We start from the raw sequence: 20731 nt of genomic DNA on the forward strand, positions 1-20731 counted from the left end.
TCAATTCACTGTCTTGTACCTGTACCTGCAAGAAAAATGGTTTTTTTATTTGGAAAGGGGATTTGCCTTGGTCAAACCCCAGTATGGAATCAACCTTGAAATGTAATTGAAATTGCAATATGTATAAATAGAGTAAATGGAACTATTGACCTTGCTTATGTTGAAATCCTTGTGGAGGATTCGAATCCTTGAATCCACAAGTATGGATCCTCCAAATGAATGTAGAAATGAATATAGGATGTCTCAAACCAACAACATTGGATCTTCAACACCAATCTTGAATGGATCTTAGCATAGAAAGAGGCTTGAATGAATGTGAATGGAGAAATCTTCAACAAGAGGGCTCCATAGAGATTGAATCCTTCAATGGCTAACAATGGATCTCTTTAATGAGTTGGATCTTGAATGCTTGAATGCTTGATCATGAAAGTGAAAATAATGGATCGACCGATATCATAATGTGCGTTCTTAGTAAATAAGAGGAGGCTTCCTAATATAGTGATATAGGGCACAAACTTTTAGAGAGGCAAACAATAGAGAATTAAATTCCAATTAGCTTTAATCCCTATAAATGGACCTAGATTAAATACAATTTAAGAGTTTACCATTTTGAAACCCGAAACAACCAACTTGGAAGTGGGAAAATGAAACTTTTCGAAGCTCGATATCCTAAAACCTCTGAAACTTGAAATTTGGACTTGGGGTTAGGGTCGAGGTCGACTCTTCCCTAGGTCAGGGTCAAGGTCAACCTTGATCCTTTAGGTCGTCATTGACCTAACAAGCCAAAGTCTTTAGTTTCTTAGAGAGAGTTGTCAGAAAAAGGCTGGAAATAAGGGGAGAAAAGCATAATAAAGAGAAAACAACCAGATCCATGCAAAGATCTATTCAAGGCGCTTGACATGACCTCAAACCACTTACTCGGAGGGCTAAACATTCTTATCATGGAAGTGCTTCCATTTTAAGACGATACAATACTATAGACAAGAAGTTCCATCATTTAACCAAAGGGTCACCACTACTTTTTAAAAAAAATCCAACATTGATTAAATTATTTATTATTTGATTTCATTCTCATTATTAAATATTTTCAAATATCCAAATGTTTATAGTTATATATTTGGAGCGATGCTAATTTGTTTTCTGTAACTGACTCTTTCCTCCCAACACTTTTAGTGAGCTAAAATGTAATTAGTAATAAATTCTTAATAAAATAATATGGCTAATAGCCTTTTACTGAGCAAAAATAAATTTTAAAATCATTTAACTAGTTAACAATTGTCTCAAAAAATAAAATAAAAAAATAAAATTAATACTTTATTTATTTCCTCTATGTAATTTACACCCTTCTTTAGCCTTTCACCTCATCAATTCATTTGCTTTATAAGTCTTACATTCTCTCAATTTTTTTTTTGGTCTATTGATTTTGTCATCTAATTCCTACCATTGATCAAATGTTGTGCTTGACATATAAAAAAAGAACTCCATTCACTCATTTTCTCCTATCAAATTGAGAATTCAATGTTATAGTCAAATTATCACTCTCATTAACTTTATCAATCAAAAGACTATCAACTATCAAACCTCCTTTATCAATGAGCTATAATCATTATCTTATGATTGCATAATCATGGTTATATTATTTTAAAGAGAAACCCACATAACAAAACAATAAAACCAATCTAAAGTAGGAATGGATTAACCTAAGGTCTTTGTGTAGTATTATTGCTTATCATTTGATTTATGCATAGATTCCAATCTTCATTTTATGATTGTGTGGATTGTGAGTTTGGATCTTACATTGTATTTGTTTTGTGATTCACATTTTTGTACATTCACCTTAGCACCAAAAATCTATTTTATGTCAATAACTACTTTTAAAATAAAATAAAATTGAAGAAAGCTTACATTAAATTTTACACTATGATACATAACAATAAGTTGTACATCAATAACAAAAACTAAACTTAATTATATTACAGATGAAAGAAATAACTGTCATTACAAACTTCAACAATAACAAATCCAATCTTGAACAATAAATAAGCTTTACATCATCATGCAAGTCCATCCATTGTATAAATTCTGTAATTTGTATATGAGGGTATGCCCCTTATTCTTATGTAATTTTTAAGGACGAAAAGTTTCAGGCAAGACTGGAGGTTTTCTTCCCCATTCTTTCTTACCAATGCCCGTTTGATCGGAGGACATGTAAAATTTTGATATTTGATTAATAAAATATATACCCAGGCTTCGATCATTTACCGATCAAACAAAAAAAAAAAAAAAAAAAAAGTCCATCCATTGTACAAAAAGAAAAGACATTATGTGAACAGCTACAAGGCTAAAAGTAAGTTTATAAGACCAACCACCAAACCACCTCACAAACTAATTTCTACATTTTACATGTTTCTTATACAACTCAATAAAAAGTATCCCAAATTTGATTACAAATACCCACATTTCTAATTCTCTTACGAAATACAATTTCAATTATCAAACCGCTTTTAAAAACCAAACACAATCTCTTTGCAATCTCTTTGTTTACCCTTAATTTAGTTAGGAAGTTTCTTTTCCAAAAAAGGTCCATACAATTTCCATTACCAAACCATCTAGAAACCAAATACGATCTCTCTTATTTGCCCTAAATCTAGTTAGGAAGGTGGCTAGTTTCCTTTGCCAAATACTTTTCCTCCATTGCTATCTATAGAATCTCAACCCACCCATCACATTCCTCAAATTCCTCTTTGCAACACTACGAAAGTCTGAGCATCACCGGTGGTTTATATACACAATTTAAACGGACATGCTATGGCATATTCCACGCTCATAGTTTGGGGCTAAGAATCAAATTTCCTTTTGAACAATGTTCACGTACCATACAAAATTCTATAAATTCGTTCTCCGCGTCGGTGCTTTTCAACTTCGCTGTTTCTTCAACAGAGCAGCGTTTTCTGCCTCTGTACAGTTTGTGCGTTCTTGTTAATCTTCGCTGAAATTTGGCTCAATTGGAGACTCAGATTGTCATAAACCGAGGAAAATAATACAAAGGATCAATGGGGGACTGGGTGGAGCTCGCGCAGTCCGCTTTAATTGCTCTGATCTTTGCCTTCATGCTCGCGAAATTGATTTCCATCGTTATTTCTTTCAGAGACGACAATTTGCGGATTACCCGTGATGACGCTAGCAGTTTCGTGCCGGAAGATGCAGTAGAGGCCGAAATACTGCCAGAGGATGAATATGTAGAGGAGGAAAGAGTATCTGGAATCAATGAACGCGAAATGCAAGGAAAACATGATAAAATTAGTAGAGACGAGGGTTTTGAGCTTCAAACCCTAGGAAGCGAAGGTTTGAGAATTGAAACTCCGATAGACGAGGATTCAGAAATTCAAATTATGGAAGGGAGCGAGAAAACCGAGGATCTGAAGGCGCAAATCCCAGGAAAAGAAGTTTATACCATGATTAGTGAAGGTTTGGATGCTCAAAGCCGAGGAAAAGACGGTAGAACTTTAATTGACGAGGGTTCGGAGCTTCAAACTCAGGGAGAAGATCGTAAAACCCTAAGAGGCAAGGGTTTGGGGGTTCAAAACCTGAAGAGCGAAGGCCCAGAGGAGAAAAGTCTTGGAACGAGAAGTAAAGCGGTAGTAAATGAGGGCTTTAGCGAGGATTTAGGAGCCGGGGGCCAGCGCGCTGAAGGCCATTTAGGCGACGAAGAGGACGATGATTGGGAGGGTGTCGAGAGCACGGAATTGGATGAAGCTTTTGGCGCTGCTGCCTCATATATTGCAACAATGGCTGGTCAATCTGCGGAGAGAATTTCGAATGATGTGCAGTTGCAGTTTTATGGACTTTATAAGCTCGCTACAGAGGGGCCGTGTACTGTCCCTCAGCCTTCAGCTCTTAAGATGACTGCCAGAGCTAAATGGTATCGCTCACTTACTCAATTGTGGTCTATGCATATGTTCTGTGATTGACAATTATTTTTATCTATGTTTTAGAAGTTTCTTGTTAAGAAGTCTTTTCTTCTTTTGATTAGTTTCCTAGGTATGTGTTTTTCCTGTCTTGAAGTTGACATTAGATGGATACGCAGCTCTAGTAGTTACAGTGAAACACAAATAATTATTAACTCCCCTCCAACAGTGACTTTTTCTTTTGAAAACTCACATTTACGGTGAAGAGTTGGATCAAAAAATGTTGGATCTGTTACCTACATTAGGTAAACCAAACTCTCAATTAACAAAATTCTGAGCTTCATTTTTGACAAGTAAAACTGGTAATTGACGCCATTGAAGATAAATCTGCATGCATCATCTGAACTTGTCTTGAATCAACAAAGACAGTCCACCAACTTAAACATTTTGTAGGTCATCTATGTCTCATCTAGGCCCTGTGGTAGATATTTTATTACTAGGCCCGCCTGGCAAATTTTGGACTATGTTTGCTTGTGAGGCATCACCTGAACTTGATCTGAGCAATGTAAACCTAATGTTTGCTTGGTCGTAGTGGGATAGGCATTGCTTGGAACGACTAGTTTTAGGGGTAATCTAGTGAATTATGTTAGTACAATTACAGGACGTGAGGGCTGGAATGGCTGAGTGATGGCAGGAAGCATTTTTCGTTACGTGTGCAAGGAATGCTTGGCAAAGATTGGGAACCATGTCTCCGGAGGTGGCTATGCAGAAGTACATTTCACTTCTTACTGAGATCCGACCCAACTGGGCTGATGGTAGTAAACAAGTGAGTATTGAATGCTATTTATAGCTAGATTTATTTGCTAACCCCACTGTGTTTTTTATTATCCCGCTAGTTTGATATTCATTGTGAATCTCCTGATTGTGCCATGTATAATTGTTATTTTTTCTCAGAAGAGCAAAAAGCAAGACGAAGAGAGCTCTCATCAATCTTCAACAAAAGGTGCAATTGGGCCCGTCTTTAGTTCATTTGTAAACAATGAGGGATCTGATGATGAAACGTAAGCATCTTTATCCAAGTTAGAGATACAGGCATACTAATAGTGGGTATGCAGCCTGGATTTTAATGCAACTTTACATTCTTTCAATATAAATTTTCAGGATGAAATTTGCGGTTCCGTGTTTCCAATATTGACAGGACAAAGTCAAATATAGTTTTCATATGTGCATTTCATTGTTACCTCCATGCTTACTTGTGTCCTGAGTTTTGATCTTTCATCATGTTTTTTGGTTTACAGTAAGTTGGAAATTATACACTCATATGCCAGTGAAGGTAATACAACAGGACTCCTCCAAGTTCTTGAACATGGAACCCCCGTTGATATGAAAGGTAAGATCATTTCCCCATTCTTCTGAATTCGCTACTGTTTGTTTATATAATTGGTTATCATATGTAATTGTTAATCTTCATTTATTCTGTTTGATTTCTTGCATTAATATACTATACATATAGTACTTGAAATGCTAGTTATGAAATGATGAATAACAGTATAAGAATTTATAAATTATAATACCAAATACTTGAACATAGAAAAATTGTAACATAAATATAAAAAATATCATAAAGATGATTACAGTGTGTTACATGATGTCAAAACAAGTACAAGATAATGTACATATAGTCAGAAATATGCGCTTGTAGTGTGTGTGTGTATGTGTGTGTAACAGTGACCTTTACAGTAGCCAGTAAACCCCCTTTCTGTCAGAATTTCTGCAGCTGCAACTTTTGCTTGCAGAAATCCCTGGTGGCAAGATGGTGGTGTGAAGATGGTGGTTGGGGGACTTGGGAACGCCATGTCCCTGGCCTGGCGATGTCCCTGACCCGGGTTCGTGGGGGTTTGGGGGGGATGTATTTAGTTATGTTGTTGGTTTGTTTATGGGGATCAGCCTCATTGGTGTGACAATTTTTTGCTTTTATTTAGTCTGGCCAGGCATAATCATCCAATATAGTTGATAATTCAATGGTAAATGTCAATGGACACAAAATAAAATCAATAATATTTATCTTTCACTTTGTTTGGAGCATCAACCAAACAACTGCATTGCCACTTCCACTAGCTACATCATGTGTAGGAGCCTCCTCAAAATATAAAGGAGGTCGTGGAAAGTCATGCAACCTGTGCACCTCACTTGGGTGTTACATCCCAATTCGTCATCACTCTTTTTTTGTACCTTTGTAGTCAACTTGTTTATTTAATTGGAGACAAAAGTTGCAATGTGCAGAAATCAACAGTTTTGGTTTAAATTAGTACATACTGATGCAGGAGCATCTTGCATGGGAAAATTATTGGGGAAAAAAAAAAAAATTGTGGAGGAGAGAGAAAGTGACGAAAATTAGAGGAGAAATAATAAAAAAAATAAAAAAGGGGAAAAAGGAGAAATTTCTATTTTCAAGGTGCATAGGTGGCATAATAGAAAAAATAAAATAAAAATGGTTGTCATTCCATTTATCGAGGTGTGTGGGTAGAATTCTAGAAAGTTATGAATATTGTAGAAAGTTTTGGAAGTTGTAGAAGGTTGTGTAGGTGGAATTCTCGAAGGTTGTGGATAAGTCATGCATGAGGTGGTAAGTGCCTATTTAAGCAAGGCATATGAGTATTTCTAAATCAAGCTCAAGAAGGAGCTTGAGAAGTGGAAGCTTGAAAAGTGGAAGCTCAAGGGGAAGCTTGAGGAGTAGAAGCTCAAGGGGAAGTTCAAGGAGTAGCTTGGAAAGGTGAAGCTTGGAAAGCTTGAAAGGCTTCAAGGTGTGAAAGAGAAGGAGGAAGTGAAAAGTGAGTTTTCCTGAGTCTGTGGACAGAGCGCCGAATGTGAGGTAGTTTACAGCAGGATTATGGTGGAGTTGTGAGTGTGTAGATAGAGTGCCGAATGTGAGGCAGTTTACACTTGGATCTTGGATAAAGTTGGAGAAGAGCTAGTGGCTGCGATTTAGAAACAAGGAGTTGGCTTGGTGGCTTGCGAGCACAAGTTGAGACCTTGGAGGTTTCTACCAGAGTGTGGATTTGGATCTGGACTAGCTTGGGTTTTGGATTGGATCTTGAGAGATCTTGCAAAAATGTTATTGTAATTACTATTGGATTTTCAAGTATAATAAAATTGTCTTCATATTGTTGCATTCTTGGTTGTGAGTTGGTAAGGGTGGTGTGGCCCTTCGTCAGTGGTATCAGAGCGGCCCTCCATTCTTGGTTCAGAGTCGTATCGTCATCAGTGGTATCAGAGCTAGGTTATCCTAAGTGTACAAGCAGATCGCCGAAGTGTGAGGCAGTTTGTACCAGGACCTTGGTTGGGTAAAGTTTATCAAAGCAGGAGTTCTTGAGTGTACAAGCAGATAGCCGAATTGTGAGGCAGTTTGTACTAGGACCTTGGTTGGTTGTAGTTTATCAGAGCAGGAGTTCCTGAGTGTACAAGCAGATCGCCAAAGTGTAAGGCAATTTGTACCAGGACCTTGGTTGGGTGAAGTTTATCAGAGTGGGAGTTCCTGAGTGTGTAAACAGATCGCCGAAGCTGAGGCAGTTTGCACCAAGACCTTGGGAGGACATGTAGATTGATCGATGGATGCGGAGATGAAAGACTAAACTTGTTGAGGCATGATCGTAGAGAGCTTGTGGATTGCAAATCCGTGGTTTTAGACTTGTGATGTGGTTCCTGATTGTTCGTGCAAGGTGGCAGGTTGCGATCTGACTTGCAAACAATTCAAGGTTGTCACAAGGAGCGTGGGAAGGATTTGTTGCAGAGGGTTTACGAAGATCTTGGAAGATGGCTCCAAGAGGATTGGACCCTAAGATGATTGCCAAAATCCATGATATAGTGGAGAGGAATTTTTCTAAGATGATTTCTCGGTTGGATGCTAGATTGGCTGATCAAGCTGAGAAGGCCAAGGTGGAAGGGGATGGTTTTGCTGATCAGTTTGTGGAGCCTGATGCAAAACCTGCAGAGCAACTAGAGGTTGTTGCTGAAGATATTCCTAATGTTATTGATGTTGGGACAGATGTTGGTTTTCATGATCAATTATTTGAGTTTGACATGGAGACTGCAGAGCATTTGGTTGTGGATGATTTGGTTGATGTTGGTGGTGATTTATATCTTGCAGAGCATCTTGTTGTGAGCAATGAGGTTGCTGGTGTTGAGAGTTTGGCATGTGTTGATGGAGATCTACATGTGGCTGTTGATGTGGGGTTTGTTGCTATGGGTGTGAATTCACTAGTTGCTGATGTGGATGAGAGTTTCCTGTTGAAGCATTATGTTCAGTTTGTTCTTGGGAATGAGCATGTTGATTGGATGGTTGAGATGCTGGTGTGGAGGATTTGCATGGTGGTTTTTTTGTCCCCGTTGAGGTGGAAACCTTTGGTGAAGATGAAGATGGTGGTAGATTTTACTTTTGGCGTCAAAGTGTGGGACGCACTTTTCTATCTATCGAGGAAGTCTGATGCAGAGTATCTTGCATGGGAAAATTATTGGAAAAAAAAAAATTGAAATTTTTTTTTTTTTTTTTTTGTGGAGGAGAGAGAAAGTGACAAAAATTAGAGGAGAAATAATAAAAAAAATAAAAAAGGGGAAAAAGGAGAAATTTCTATTTTCAAGGTGCATAGGTGGCATAATAGAAAAAATAAAATAAAAATGGTTGTCATTCCATTTATCGAGGTGTGTGGGTAGAATTCTAGAAAGTTATGAATATTGTAGAAAGTTTTGGAAGTTGTAGAAGGTTGTGTAGGTGGAATTCTAGAAGGTTGTGGATAAGTCATGCATGGGGTGGTAAGTGCCTATTTAAGCAAGGCATATGAGCATTTCTAAATCAAGCTCAAGAAGGAGCTTGAGAAGTGGAAGCTCAAGGGGAAGCTTGAGGAGTAGAAGCTCAAGGGGAAGTTTAAGGAGTAGCTTGGAAAGGTGAAGCTTGGAAAGTTTGGAAGGCTTCAAGGTGTGAAAGAGGAGGAAGTGAAAAGTGAGTTTTCCTGAGTCTGTGGACAGAGCGCCAAATGTGAGGCAGTTTACACTTGGATCTTGGATAAAGTTGGAGAAGAGCTAGTGGCTGCGATTTAGAAACAAGGAGGTTGCTTGGTGGCTTGCGAGCACAAGTTGAGACCTTGGAGGTTTCTACCAGAGTGTGGATCTAGATTTGGACTAGAGTGTTGCATTCTTGGTTGTGAGTTGGTACGGGTGGTGTGGCCTTTCATCAGTGGTATCAGAGTGTACCTTTGTCAGTGGTATCAGAGCCGTACCTTCATCACATACTCTAGCTTTGTGCTATGATGTTTTGTCATCAAGATCTATATCTTCTCATCGTGGATGTACATTTATTTCATCCATTCTAGCTCTGTGCCAATGATATATTTTCACCAAGTTGAGGGGTTGGACAATACATGGTGTCCTAAGAATGTGCTTCTATATTGCTTCAACCAATAATCTTGTTGCCATGCAAATTATCAGTGTTGTCAGCAATTATTTGGTCAATGTTTTCAGTTCCCACTATCTAACACCTCTATGATCATTTTGGCAATGAAGTTTGCATATTGCCAAGGGAAATTTCGCACTTACCCAAAAATGTTTTTTGTTAGTCGATTTATTGTTTTTCAGAATTTCATTCATTAGTTAGTTGTAGAAGAAGACAATGCACTTTGCTGTAGTTTGTATTGTGCATTTGCAGTTTTGAGAATATATTTTACGATATTGAAAGAATGTTATAGCTACATATGTTGAGGTCGGGAAGAAAACAATAATGTAAATTGGTTTATGATCTTATATCGGATTGTTAGTTTGTCAGAATTATAAGATTCCCACTTGTGCTTTATACATAGAGATTTCAGCAACAAAGGATCAAATTTAAAGACTCAATAAACAAAGAGGAACAATCATTGAAATACTGCATGCATTTCTTTTCTGTTATCATTGCCTTAATCAAAGAAGCTACCTGCATGAAGCATTGAACTTTGTACCCTTGTAAAGCCCACAGAGGTCACATTGCAAGGCTAGATTTTACTATATATTTGCCTGTCATTATCATTAGAGAGAGTGACAGTAAATAGAAATTGGGAAGAGCTAAAGATTTGAGGGCAAGCACAAAATTGAAGAAGATTCAAATGGAATTTGATAAGGAGGATTTGGAAGTAACAAAAGGTATAAAAGCATTTAGTTGTAATAGTTCTCTTTAGTAGCAACAAAAGGGGCTTCATTAACTATTTAGTAAGTCTATTGAACATAAAATCAGTGAAGATGTTTTACTACTCCAACAAATTCTTGTTGTTAGTGTTTTTTGATGTATTTTGTCAAGGAGATAAAATAACAATAAACATTTTTGATATCTTATTCAATAGCAGTGAGGAGATTACATACATATGTTATTCGGTTGTGATATGTAACTGCAGACAGTTTAACTGAATTATGTAATAGATTTGACGCCATCACCAACCACCCCCCCCCCCCAACATTACATTGATCCTAATAACATAAAAATTTAAAATTCACCTTAGGGACCCCCTCAAGGCTTGCTTAACAAAATGTGCTGATTACATACTTTGAATACATGTTTTGAGAAAATGTTTGTCTGAAGTAGTAGACCCTGAACCATGCAAGGCTCCATCAAGCTATCTTATGACCTTCAGAAAGGTGTAGCTTTGAGCTGTGTTCGTAAGCTTTCTTTCCTAAACACAAAGCCTTGAATTATTCAACAATGATCCCAAAAAGATGTGAATATCTCTATCATTGTCTAGTGATCGCAAAATTGTATAATTCTCGATCATCTGATTTGAAGCTCTCTTGACAACAATCCATATTGAGCGCGCAATATCAAGTCCCAAACCTGTCTCTAAAATTAGGCTTTACAAAGCAAGTTTTCCTTTTAATTTGTTAGGATCAGAAAGGAAAACCAAAATGTTCAGTAATGCTTCTCATCCAAAGCACCATCCCAAAGCGAGCATGGACATCATCATCATCTAGGTGACTGCTTGATAGTTTCTGATTTCTTCATTTCCAATTTTCTTTTGCGCAGTTTTTTGTTCCAGGACCTATAGCTGCAACCGAATTGGGGCCAATGGTCAAATTGACTTATTTGGATGAGTTTATTGGATTTTCAATAGTTTTTGTACCTATTGAACTTGTCCATTTTTCTTGAGGAAGCTTTCTGCAAGGGGTGACTCGAAGACAAATCTATAGTTAAGAAAAATAAATTTTATTTTGCACAAAAGTAGTGACTTTTATTTGATGCAATCATAATATTTAAGATTATGGCTCAAAGCTCACTTTGGATGGTTGATATCATGTTAGATCTAATCATATATTGGATTAATTCAAGGAACTTGAATAGAATTAAAGCAATTACAAGTATAAATAAAGGCTCACAGACGTGAAAGAACAAACAAAACACATCAAATTCACCAAATGAAATCTTAAGTTAACCTATTAACTGTTTTTCTCGTAGAGCAGCCAGTGGTGCAAGGGCAATGTTGCATCACTCATTTTTTTAAAACTTTATACTTATTATGCTTTTCTATGTTTCTATAGTTATGTTGGCGTCCATGATGACGAGTCAGGGGTCTATGATAGTAGTTCTGAAAGGTTGAAAATTGTAATTTGCCTTTTCAGTTAGTTGGCCTATTTGGGCACATATGGACCTGAAAACATATTCCAAAGAGTGGAATTGAAAAATTGAGCAAATGGGAAAAAATTGTCGCAATATTATGTACCATCTGAGAAATATTGAAGTATTTGTTCCAAAAAATTGCTCATGAAAAGTTTCGGTCTTAAATTTTCAGTTTGTAGAATTCTACAAATTTGAAAAGTGGATTAAGTAATCTTCGGATGATTTCACCATTGTAGATCTCTTCACAAGCTTTCCGACAATAAACACTGATAGACATGTGAGTCAAAGTAATGGCTCCAAGTAGTGCTTTTGATTATTAAATTTCAAATTTCAAGTAAACTATTTTATTGGGTGGGAAAATCAATAGCTGGACCTTTGGGTACTAAAAAATGGGAGTTACACTTTCTAGAAGATTAGAAAAAGGAGGAGAAGGTGAGATTATTGGGGTCATATATAGAAGTAGAGGGAGGTTAGAGGGGACAATTTATTGGGGAGGAGGGCATTGTAAAAATAAATAAATAAAATAACTCTTAAATCTATCTAATGCAAATAAAATTAACTCTTAATAAAAAATAAAGTAAATAAAACTAAATTGAAGTAAACAATGTACATAACCCTTGATTAATTGTAAAGTAGAATAAATAATTCGTAAATAAATAAGATAATGTGCATTTCTCAAAGAATATAGGAGCAGACAAGGACCTAGTTTCCTGAATAAAAAGAAGCTTGATTTTCCCAAAAGATTTTGGAAGTAAAGTAATACAAACTAATCCTAGGATTATTGTAATAGAGTTATTATAAATAAAATACTTAGCATCTATAATATACACCTAAGCAAGATGTTTATAAACTTATAATAAATGTGTGATCTATACTGATAGTCCAATACACCAAGGACATACCATAATGTCATTTTTGAAAATTTGCATGCTCTGCTATGCTATGATTCTACAGTTAAGATCACCCTTCGATAAACTTACATGGATTTTGAATAAATGGGGCATGCTAGATGCTGAATTCAATTGAATTGACTATATATTTCCATTAATTCAAGATATTAAAATTTCCTTTAAAAGTTCTCTTATGATTTTTATATCCTTTTGTGCTTCTTTTGCATGAGAAAATACCTTATGAATAATATATGCAGCTTGCTTCTTGTTATTTTGTGCAAGTTTGATGATCTTGTTTTTACATATACGAGCTAAGTGATCCATTTGGGTACAAACTCTCACCATTAATAGGGTTTGTAACAGGGTAAACTTTAAGAAACACACCTCAAAAAAAAGATATAAAATATTGGCGTATCTTCCATTATTTTGAAAAACAATTTTTTTTTGGTGAATCTCTCAATTTTTTTAATTTTAAATATCATTTATATTGGTGATTATTTTTGAATCATAATTTCTGTGTAGAAAATATTGGTGAATTTCAATAATAATAGGAAGCTCATTAATCACCCTGGAAAATTACAAATCAAAATTGAACATTTTTTACCTCAGGGAATATATGAGGATCATTACATTATATTTTAAATAAATAGTGAAAACTAAATATTGGTGATATATCCCTAAAGTAACTAATAATTGTGATAATTTTTGGTGAATTAATTTTAATTTCTCCAATAATATATAATATTGTGGCGAATCTTTGAGTTTAATTCTTTTAATAAAATAAAATATTGAACGATTTTAGATATTTTAGAACTAAATTTTATAAAAATGTGGCAATTTAGGTTGCATTAAATCTTAATTTATTAGCCAAATTTCTAACTAAAAATTTCTAATATTATCCCATTAACGAATATTAGCTTTACTAGTGATTTTGTTTCCATTCTTGGCAACATATAGAGGAAAGTAGTATAGTTTTCTCAAATGGTTATTCTTGTTGTTTTAGTTTTGTGTATATTGCAAGGTACCTTTTAATCTCTAATGTTTTGTGGGAGAGATGTAATGTCCTCGTTGGTAGAGATAATTGTACTAGTAATACCTGCAAGCAAACTTGTTAGAATCATATTAATAACAATTCTATTTACATTACTCTACCCTCTAACCTACCCCAATCTTAAAGTTGTCTCTAGATCAGGCCCCCTAGCTCATAGCTATTCACTGTCTTCTTGGGAGTGTTCCCCTTAAGATTCTTCTTGGACGGGACATCCCCATAAGATTCTTCTTGGATGAGACATCCTCTATCTAAGGCTAGTTACATGCATATGTTGACAACATTCAAATATTTTGGCCCATGGAGATTATCTATTAATCCTAGTCATGGTAGTTAGAGGGAGACCTTAACGCTTCTCATACACCATGATTTGGGCCTCTTTGATCTCCTGGTGTTAGCCTCATAGACTAACAAAATATTATCCAATATTTAAAAAATCTAAGAACTATATTGATTATCACAAATCTAATGTGTTCATGTTATTCAAAATAAAAATCATTTATATTTTTTGTTGAATTTATAATAAATATCATTTGGATGAATCTCAAATCCATGATAACCTTATATTACTATATGCATAAACATTATATAAGATGTGTAAAATTTCATTAGACCATATCCATACTTGCTGAATAGAAAGTGGGGTCTACCCCCATGTTGTTCAACACACGTCAATGCTGTTAGTGTCTACTCCTCCACTTGAGTACCCCTTGTTGTTCTGCACACGCCAATGCTGTCAATGTCTACTCCTCCATGTGAGCGGATTTGTACTTCCCTGCTTGTATGTGTATTGGCCACTGTGATATCCCCATTTTAGTATATAAATTAATTATACATAAAGGGTATAATATTAATAATCGATAATTTATATAGAATAAATTATAATTATTGTAAGTTACAAATATAAAATGTTATATATTATACAATTATAAATATTAATTATATATATGAATATGTGAATATTATTATCTATATATATATAATTAATATATACATTAACTATTTTATGTGCTATAGTATATGACATTATGCCTATATTAAAATAATATTATTATAAATAATTAAAGTGATTCATATATAATATATAATAATAAATAATTAATATAATAATATATAATCATATATTATTATAATCACATATAATTGATATTAATATATATTATTAATATGTAATCATATATAATTACTATTTGAATAGACACACCTCTATAAAATATATTGATATATATATGGTATATCTCAGGCTAAGGTAATCATGATACGAAATATTATAAAATGTATACTATTCAAGAGGAAATTATTTAATGTCCTGAAACGGGACATTACAAGTGGTATCAGAGCTCTAGTTCTTGCCATCTTGTGAATGATAATACAAACAAATCAGTGGTGAAGAAATTAAAAATTAAATTTATTGATTTTGCAGATTGGTATAGTTACTGTTAAACAGGATTGGATCTACCATGCGAAAATGATTGAAAAGCTGTGACCATTCAGTCACGGACTCTGCTAAATACACGTTGGCATAAGACATCCATGAAGAATAGAATAAAACCAATATTATTACCTTTGATGGATTCCAATAATATATGGAAGATTGAGAATAGAAGGCATCGAAGCAAAGAACAAAATATTTTTAATGCACAGTTGTCTAAGATATTGAACCCCTAAAATCGCTATCATCATAAGAGAATTAAGAGAGGATATCATATGTAGATAAAGGAATAATTATCAGGTTACAGTAGCCATGGGAGCATCTGATATTTTACCAAGGGCAGAGTATTGGAGGAACATTACAATTAGAGAAAGGACAATTGTGAATTAGAAGAACACCAACAGACAATGTTAGACATCCAACTCAGTGTGATAAAAGCGTATATATTGAGCATGCGGATAAAGGTATTCAAGAATGAAGAACTCAAAAGGGACTAAGTGGATATAGAAAGCATAGATATGTAGAGCAACCAACACTAACCATCCAACTTGCTTGAGTAGGAACACATCCTTGTTATAGACAGAGCAAGTATCTTGTGTAAGGAAAGTGCCGAATGTCAGAGCATGCACGTGATAACCCCCGGCACCAATATTTGCAAGTACAGAAGTCCATCGATAGACAGATGTTATAGTTAGTAAAGGAATAGCACTGCGCATATAAGGGAGGATCATCATCGATATTGATACAATCCATTTAGGATAAAATGGGGACATCTGTCTTAGGAGGGAAGCCGAGTATTAGTAGATTAAGAAGAAGACTAGAATTAACCAGGATGAGATGCCCAATCCATGCTCACATTTGAAGATTGAAATTACCTCCGTATATGGGATGCAAAGAATGATCATATTGAAAGATTATAATGGGATATGCTAATCACACAATAACCTAGGAATTCGTCATGATATTGATAGAGACATGGTCACCACAATCAATGATATTACACAATGAATGGAGGTGATACCATGAATTAAGGACAAGCTTTCGCATACAATAACTATTAATATCAAGAAGAAAGAACACCTCTTATATAAAGAGACAAACAATAAAAAATGAGAACTAGAAGCTAAAATCTGAGCAGATGATGACAAATGTTAACATTAGATGTGAATGCACTGACGCAAGGGTGAGTTTGTCAGCTATTAATCGTTCATGTCCATAGAATCAGAAATGATTGAAATGAAGAATAGATGAAAATGCACCTTTAGTCGACAAATGCTCAAGGACAAAATAAGTAGAAGAATTCAAACCAATTCTTATATATATGAATGCAATGACAACAAAACTATGACATTGGTCATTGATGACAAATACAAATGACTTCAATTCAAAATAACTATCCTCACATGCATGGACGAGTGGAGATGAGTATATTACCAAGTCATATACTTAATTATTATAACGATAGTTGAGGAATGGATACTACAATTTTTGAGGTGCTAGAACCTGAACCACATTCATCAGACATTTATATGTAAAGAAAAAAGAATCACTAGTTTTATCATTTTGCCTGTATCGCTGTTTGAAAATGGATCACCATATGGTAATACATAAAACAAAGGAGAGAGATACATTGTTGATGTCTCTTGAAGACCACTTCACATTGATAAGGACGAAGTCGACACAAGAAAACAAGGTCATCATCTTCCAAGATAAGGTAAGGCCTGCGGTGGAATGGACTAGGTAACATCACTCGGGGTATCGGATAAAACCTATGGGTACCGGGTAAGGCCTCGGAGACGGGATATCTCAAGGTACATCATACAAGGGTGCTATCTTGGAGATGATGGTCGGAGAGAGTTAACAATAATGAGGAAGAACGGTGAGGCCCACTGATTGGGTAACAGGGCACCCCATTATGGTTTCTCCTCCTATAATTGAATGATAAGATTAACTATCTGATATTTCAAAGATTATGCTTTAAAAGAATTCTTATTGGAAAATAGTTGATAGAATCACTTTAAGATCATGATTCTCCAAGTCGAGATAAGGCCTGCGGTGGAATGGACTGGGGGACATCATGCGAGGTACCAGATAAAACCTATGGGTATTGGGCAAGGCCTCGGTGATGGGACATCTCAGGGTACATCATACAAAGGCACCTTCTTGGAAATGATGATCGGAGGAAGGTAACGATAATGAGGGAGAACGGTGAGGCCCACTGGTTGGGTAACAGGGCACCCTATTATGGTTCCTCCTCCCATATTTAGGAAATGATGAGACTATAAACACCCTATGAGAAGATTGATTTATAATGTGTACTAATGATTTTTTTGGTTGCAGGTTCACAATTAAAGAAATGCATAATGTGTGTCTTATGTGTTTGCATCATGTTTGCTCCATGTCTTCATTTGTCTGCATCGTGTCTACTTCGTGTTTTCATGATCTGTCTACATCGTGTATGCTTCATGTTTTCATTCAATGTATATTTCATAAATCTTTTTGGTATTTTAAATGCAAGAATGTTTTATGTCTATGACAAAGCTTGCGTATGAATGATTTGCTTGAGGACAAGCAAATTCGAGAGGGGATGGCTGTGATATCCCCATTTTAGTATATAAATTAATTATACATAAAGGGTATAATATTAATAATCGAAATTTATATAGAATAAATTATAATTATTGTAAGTTACAAATATAAAATGTTATATATTATACAATTATAAATATTAATTATATATATGAATATGTGAATATTATTATCTATATATATATATAATTAATATATACATTAACTATTTAATGTGCTATAGTATATGACATTATGCCTATATTAAAATTATAATATTATAAATAATTAAAGTGATTCATATATAATATATAATAATAAATAATTAATATAATAATATATAATCAATCACATATAATTGATATTAATATATATTATTAATATGTAATCATATATAATTAATATTTGAATAGACACACCTCTATAAAATATATTGATATATATATGGTATATCTCAGGCTAAGGTAATCATGATACGAAATATTATAAAATGTATACTATTCAAGAGGAAATTATTTAATGTTCTGAAACGGGACATTACAGTGACTGTTAACTACCTCTTCGCAATGAGAATTGAATGATTGTGTTTGTGTCTTTGACGATGACTTTGACTGTTTTGTACCCTTGTTTGTTTATACAGGTCTAAGTCGATGTGTGGCGGGTCTTTTCGGTTTGCTATGTGTTGTGTACTATGACCCTCGTGACATAGATTGAATATAATTTCCCCCAACTCAGATTGTAATTAAGTGCAATTACTTTATGCGATGGGTTCGCTTATAACTTAGTTTAGAAAATGTGATTAATTTAATTGTTTTTATTATAATCAATTGATAATCAATTAAAATTACATAATAATAATAATGTTATTCATTTTATTAATTAATTAACATCAATTATATTACATTTATATCTTAAATTAATTCACACCAATATTCATTGCATTATTTAATTGATTTGTAACAATATACATAACATGTTTTTATCTTAGTCGAGGTTTATTGCAAGAGACAATTTAACATATCAAAAACTTATATTAACAAAAAAGGTGTTTAAACATTAAATCTAGGAAACTTGTAATTCAAGAAATTGTGAGCCTCTCATTTGAGAGGTCTTGGGTTCGAATCTACTCGAGCGTAATACATAATAATAATTAATTTTAACAATAAATAATAAATAATAAATAAAATTCAAGGCTTTGGCCCATTACCTATTAAAACAATTTTTTAAATCCATTTTTATCAATTAATTAACATCAATTATATTACATTTGTAGCTTAAATTAATTCACAATAATATTCATTACATTATTTGATTGATTTATAATAATATACATAACATTTTTTTTATCTTAGTTGAGGTTCATTGTAGTCCCTCCATCTCGAATTTGCTTGCCCTCAAGTAACGAAAACATTTCTTCCTTCTCCCATGTGGCATCTATAGTTGGTAAATTTTTCTATTTAATCAAACACTTAGTAATATTCCTATTCCTTAGTTTACTTTATCATGTCTCGAGTATACGTTCTGGTACTAAGGTAAGTTTGTCCTTCATCAACTAGAAAAGTAAATCAGTACATGAAATTGTTAAAACTAGAGCCTAGAAACTAAAGATGAAATACAGCAATAAAGAAATTATATGAGAGAAAATCAACACCAGGAGATATTCTAGGAAAACCCTTCTAGGATGAAGGAAAAACACACAGCCACACAACAAAAGATCATTTTATTGATAACAAAAGTTCAAGTATACACTATCCTTTGTTTGATGCGAATATATAAAAATAGGAGAGACTCTTCACATTATAACCTAGGATACCGATTTCTCTGGAAATGCAGAGGCTTTTGCATTGGATGCAGGATGCTTCTGGAAGCTAGCCGTAGGCTCCCAGAGGACCTGCGGATGTTGGCCAGAAGCTAGCCGCAAGCTCCCGGATGACGCATCCGAGAGCATGTGGCTGGCTTCCAGCCAGCATCCGCAAGGGTTTCAGCGAGCATTCGAGAGCATCCGCAGGCCCAGCTGCCTGAAAAGTGTAAAAAAACATTTTAAAACACTTAAGTATTCTACATAACTTGTTCTGTCACTATTGTACATATCATTTAATCATTTTCTGCATTTGAAATATATCTTTATATAATCATACATCGTATGGAGTTTATGATAGAAATCATCAGCCCTTTGCTTGTCTAGTTGTTATTTGGCTATTTTATATGTTGTGGCTTGCCTGCTGACTGAATATTATTATGGCCACCGTCAGTTCTCTTAAAAGGATAATTTGTCTTTTTCCATTGTAATTTCTTTGCAGCATTCATGTTATTTACGTGCTACTTATCTTCGTTAATTATATATATTTGTTTTCTTTAAATGCCAAACTCTGATATTGCTAGTGCCTAGAATATTTGATTATTAAACAATATGTAGATACAACTTTGTTTTGTATGATTCTTAATATTTGCTGCTAATCAAAATCTTTCACCAAAAGTATTCACACTGACACTATGTCTTTACTGGGTCTTCAATACTAAATACTCATCGCAGTTTTTATATATATATATATATATATATATATTAGTATATTTGATATTTCTTGCATTTCTTTGCACACGCACACGTGCACACACACACACACACACACACACACACACACGTTTCCTCTCTCATTTGCATCCAAACAAATAAAAATCCCCGTATCTTGTATTTGCTTTCGGAATCCGCATTTGAATCAGTAACTTAGATTATAATTCAAAGGTCTCTTGAGAATCTCATAACTCCTATAATTAATTATAACTCTTTGAATATTCATGCCTCAATGCATGTGAATGACACATGTCATTTACATTTAATATTACAAATTAAACATAAGTGTCCGTTTCAACTAAAGGTGACAATAATGGTAATACCGTCCATAATTTGAGAGATAAAGATCTCTATTGCAGCTACAATCTTCAACACTCCCTCTTAGCCAGAGAGAGATCTTTAGCTGAATAATCACACAAGGCTGCAACTAAAATGTCAATGATAAAATCTCACCTCATAGATCCTATAAAATTCATGGAATACTCAACATGAAAACCTATAACAATTGCTCATATTCATGGAATCACTCAACATGAAAACCTATAACAATTGCTCATATTCATGGAATCACTCAACATGAAAACCTATAACAATTGTTCATATTCATGGAATCACTCAACATAAAATTACTCAACATGTAAACCTGTAACAATTGCTCATATTTATGGAATCACTCAACATGA

At 34.4% G+C, this 20731-nt stretch overlaps 1 protein-coding gene across 1 annotated transcript in view; it reads left to right on the plus strand.

Annotated features, from left to right (window-relative positions):
- Positions 1-2918: 2918 nt before the first annotated feature.
- LOC149544745 (acyl-CoA-binding domain-containing protein 1-like) overlaps positions 2919-20731 on the plus strand; it is an 80762-nt gene continuing 62949 nt past the window's right edge. Inside the window, exons 1-4 of the mRNA XM_089795326.1 lie at positions 2919-3922; positions 4629-4734; positions 4863-4969; positions 5207-5298. Coding sequence (XP_089651452.1) covers positions 3054-3922; positions 4629-4734; positions 4863-4969; positions 5207-5298 — 1174 coding nt within the window. The 5' untranslated portion in view covers positions 2919-3053. The remainder of the gene's footprint in view (positions 3923-4628; positions 4735-4862; positions 4970-5206; positions 5299-20731) is intronic.

This window comes from Cupressus sempervirens, chromosome 8, assembly GCF_028749045.1.
Source record: "Cupressus sempervirens isolate cs-2001-9-10 chromosome 8, ASM2874904v1, whole genome shotgun sequence".
Lineage (NCBI taxonomy): Eukaryota > Viridiplantae > Streptophyta > Pinopsida > Cupressales > Cupressaceae > Cupressus > Cupressus sempervirens.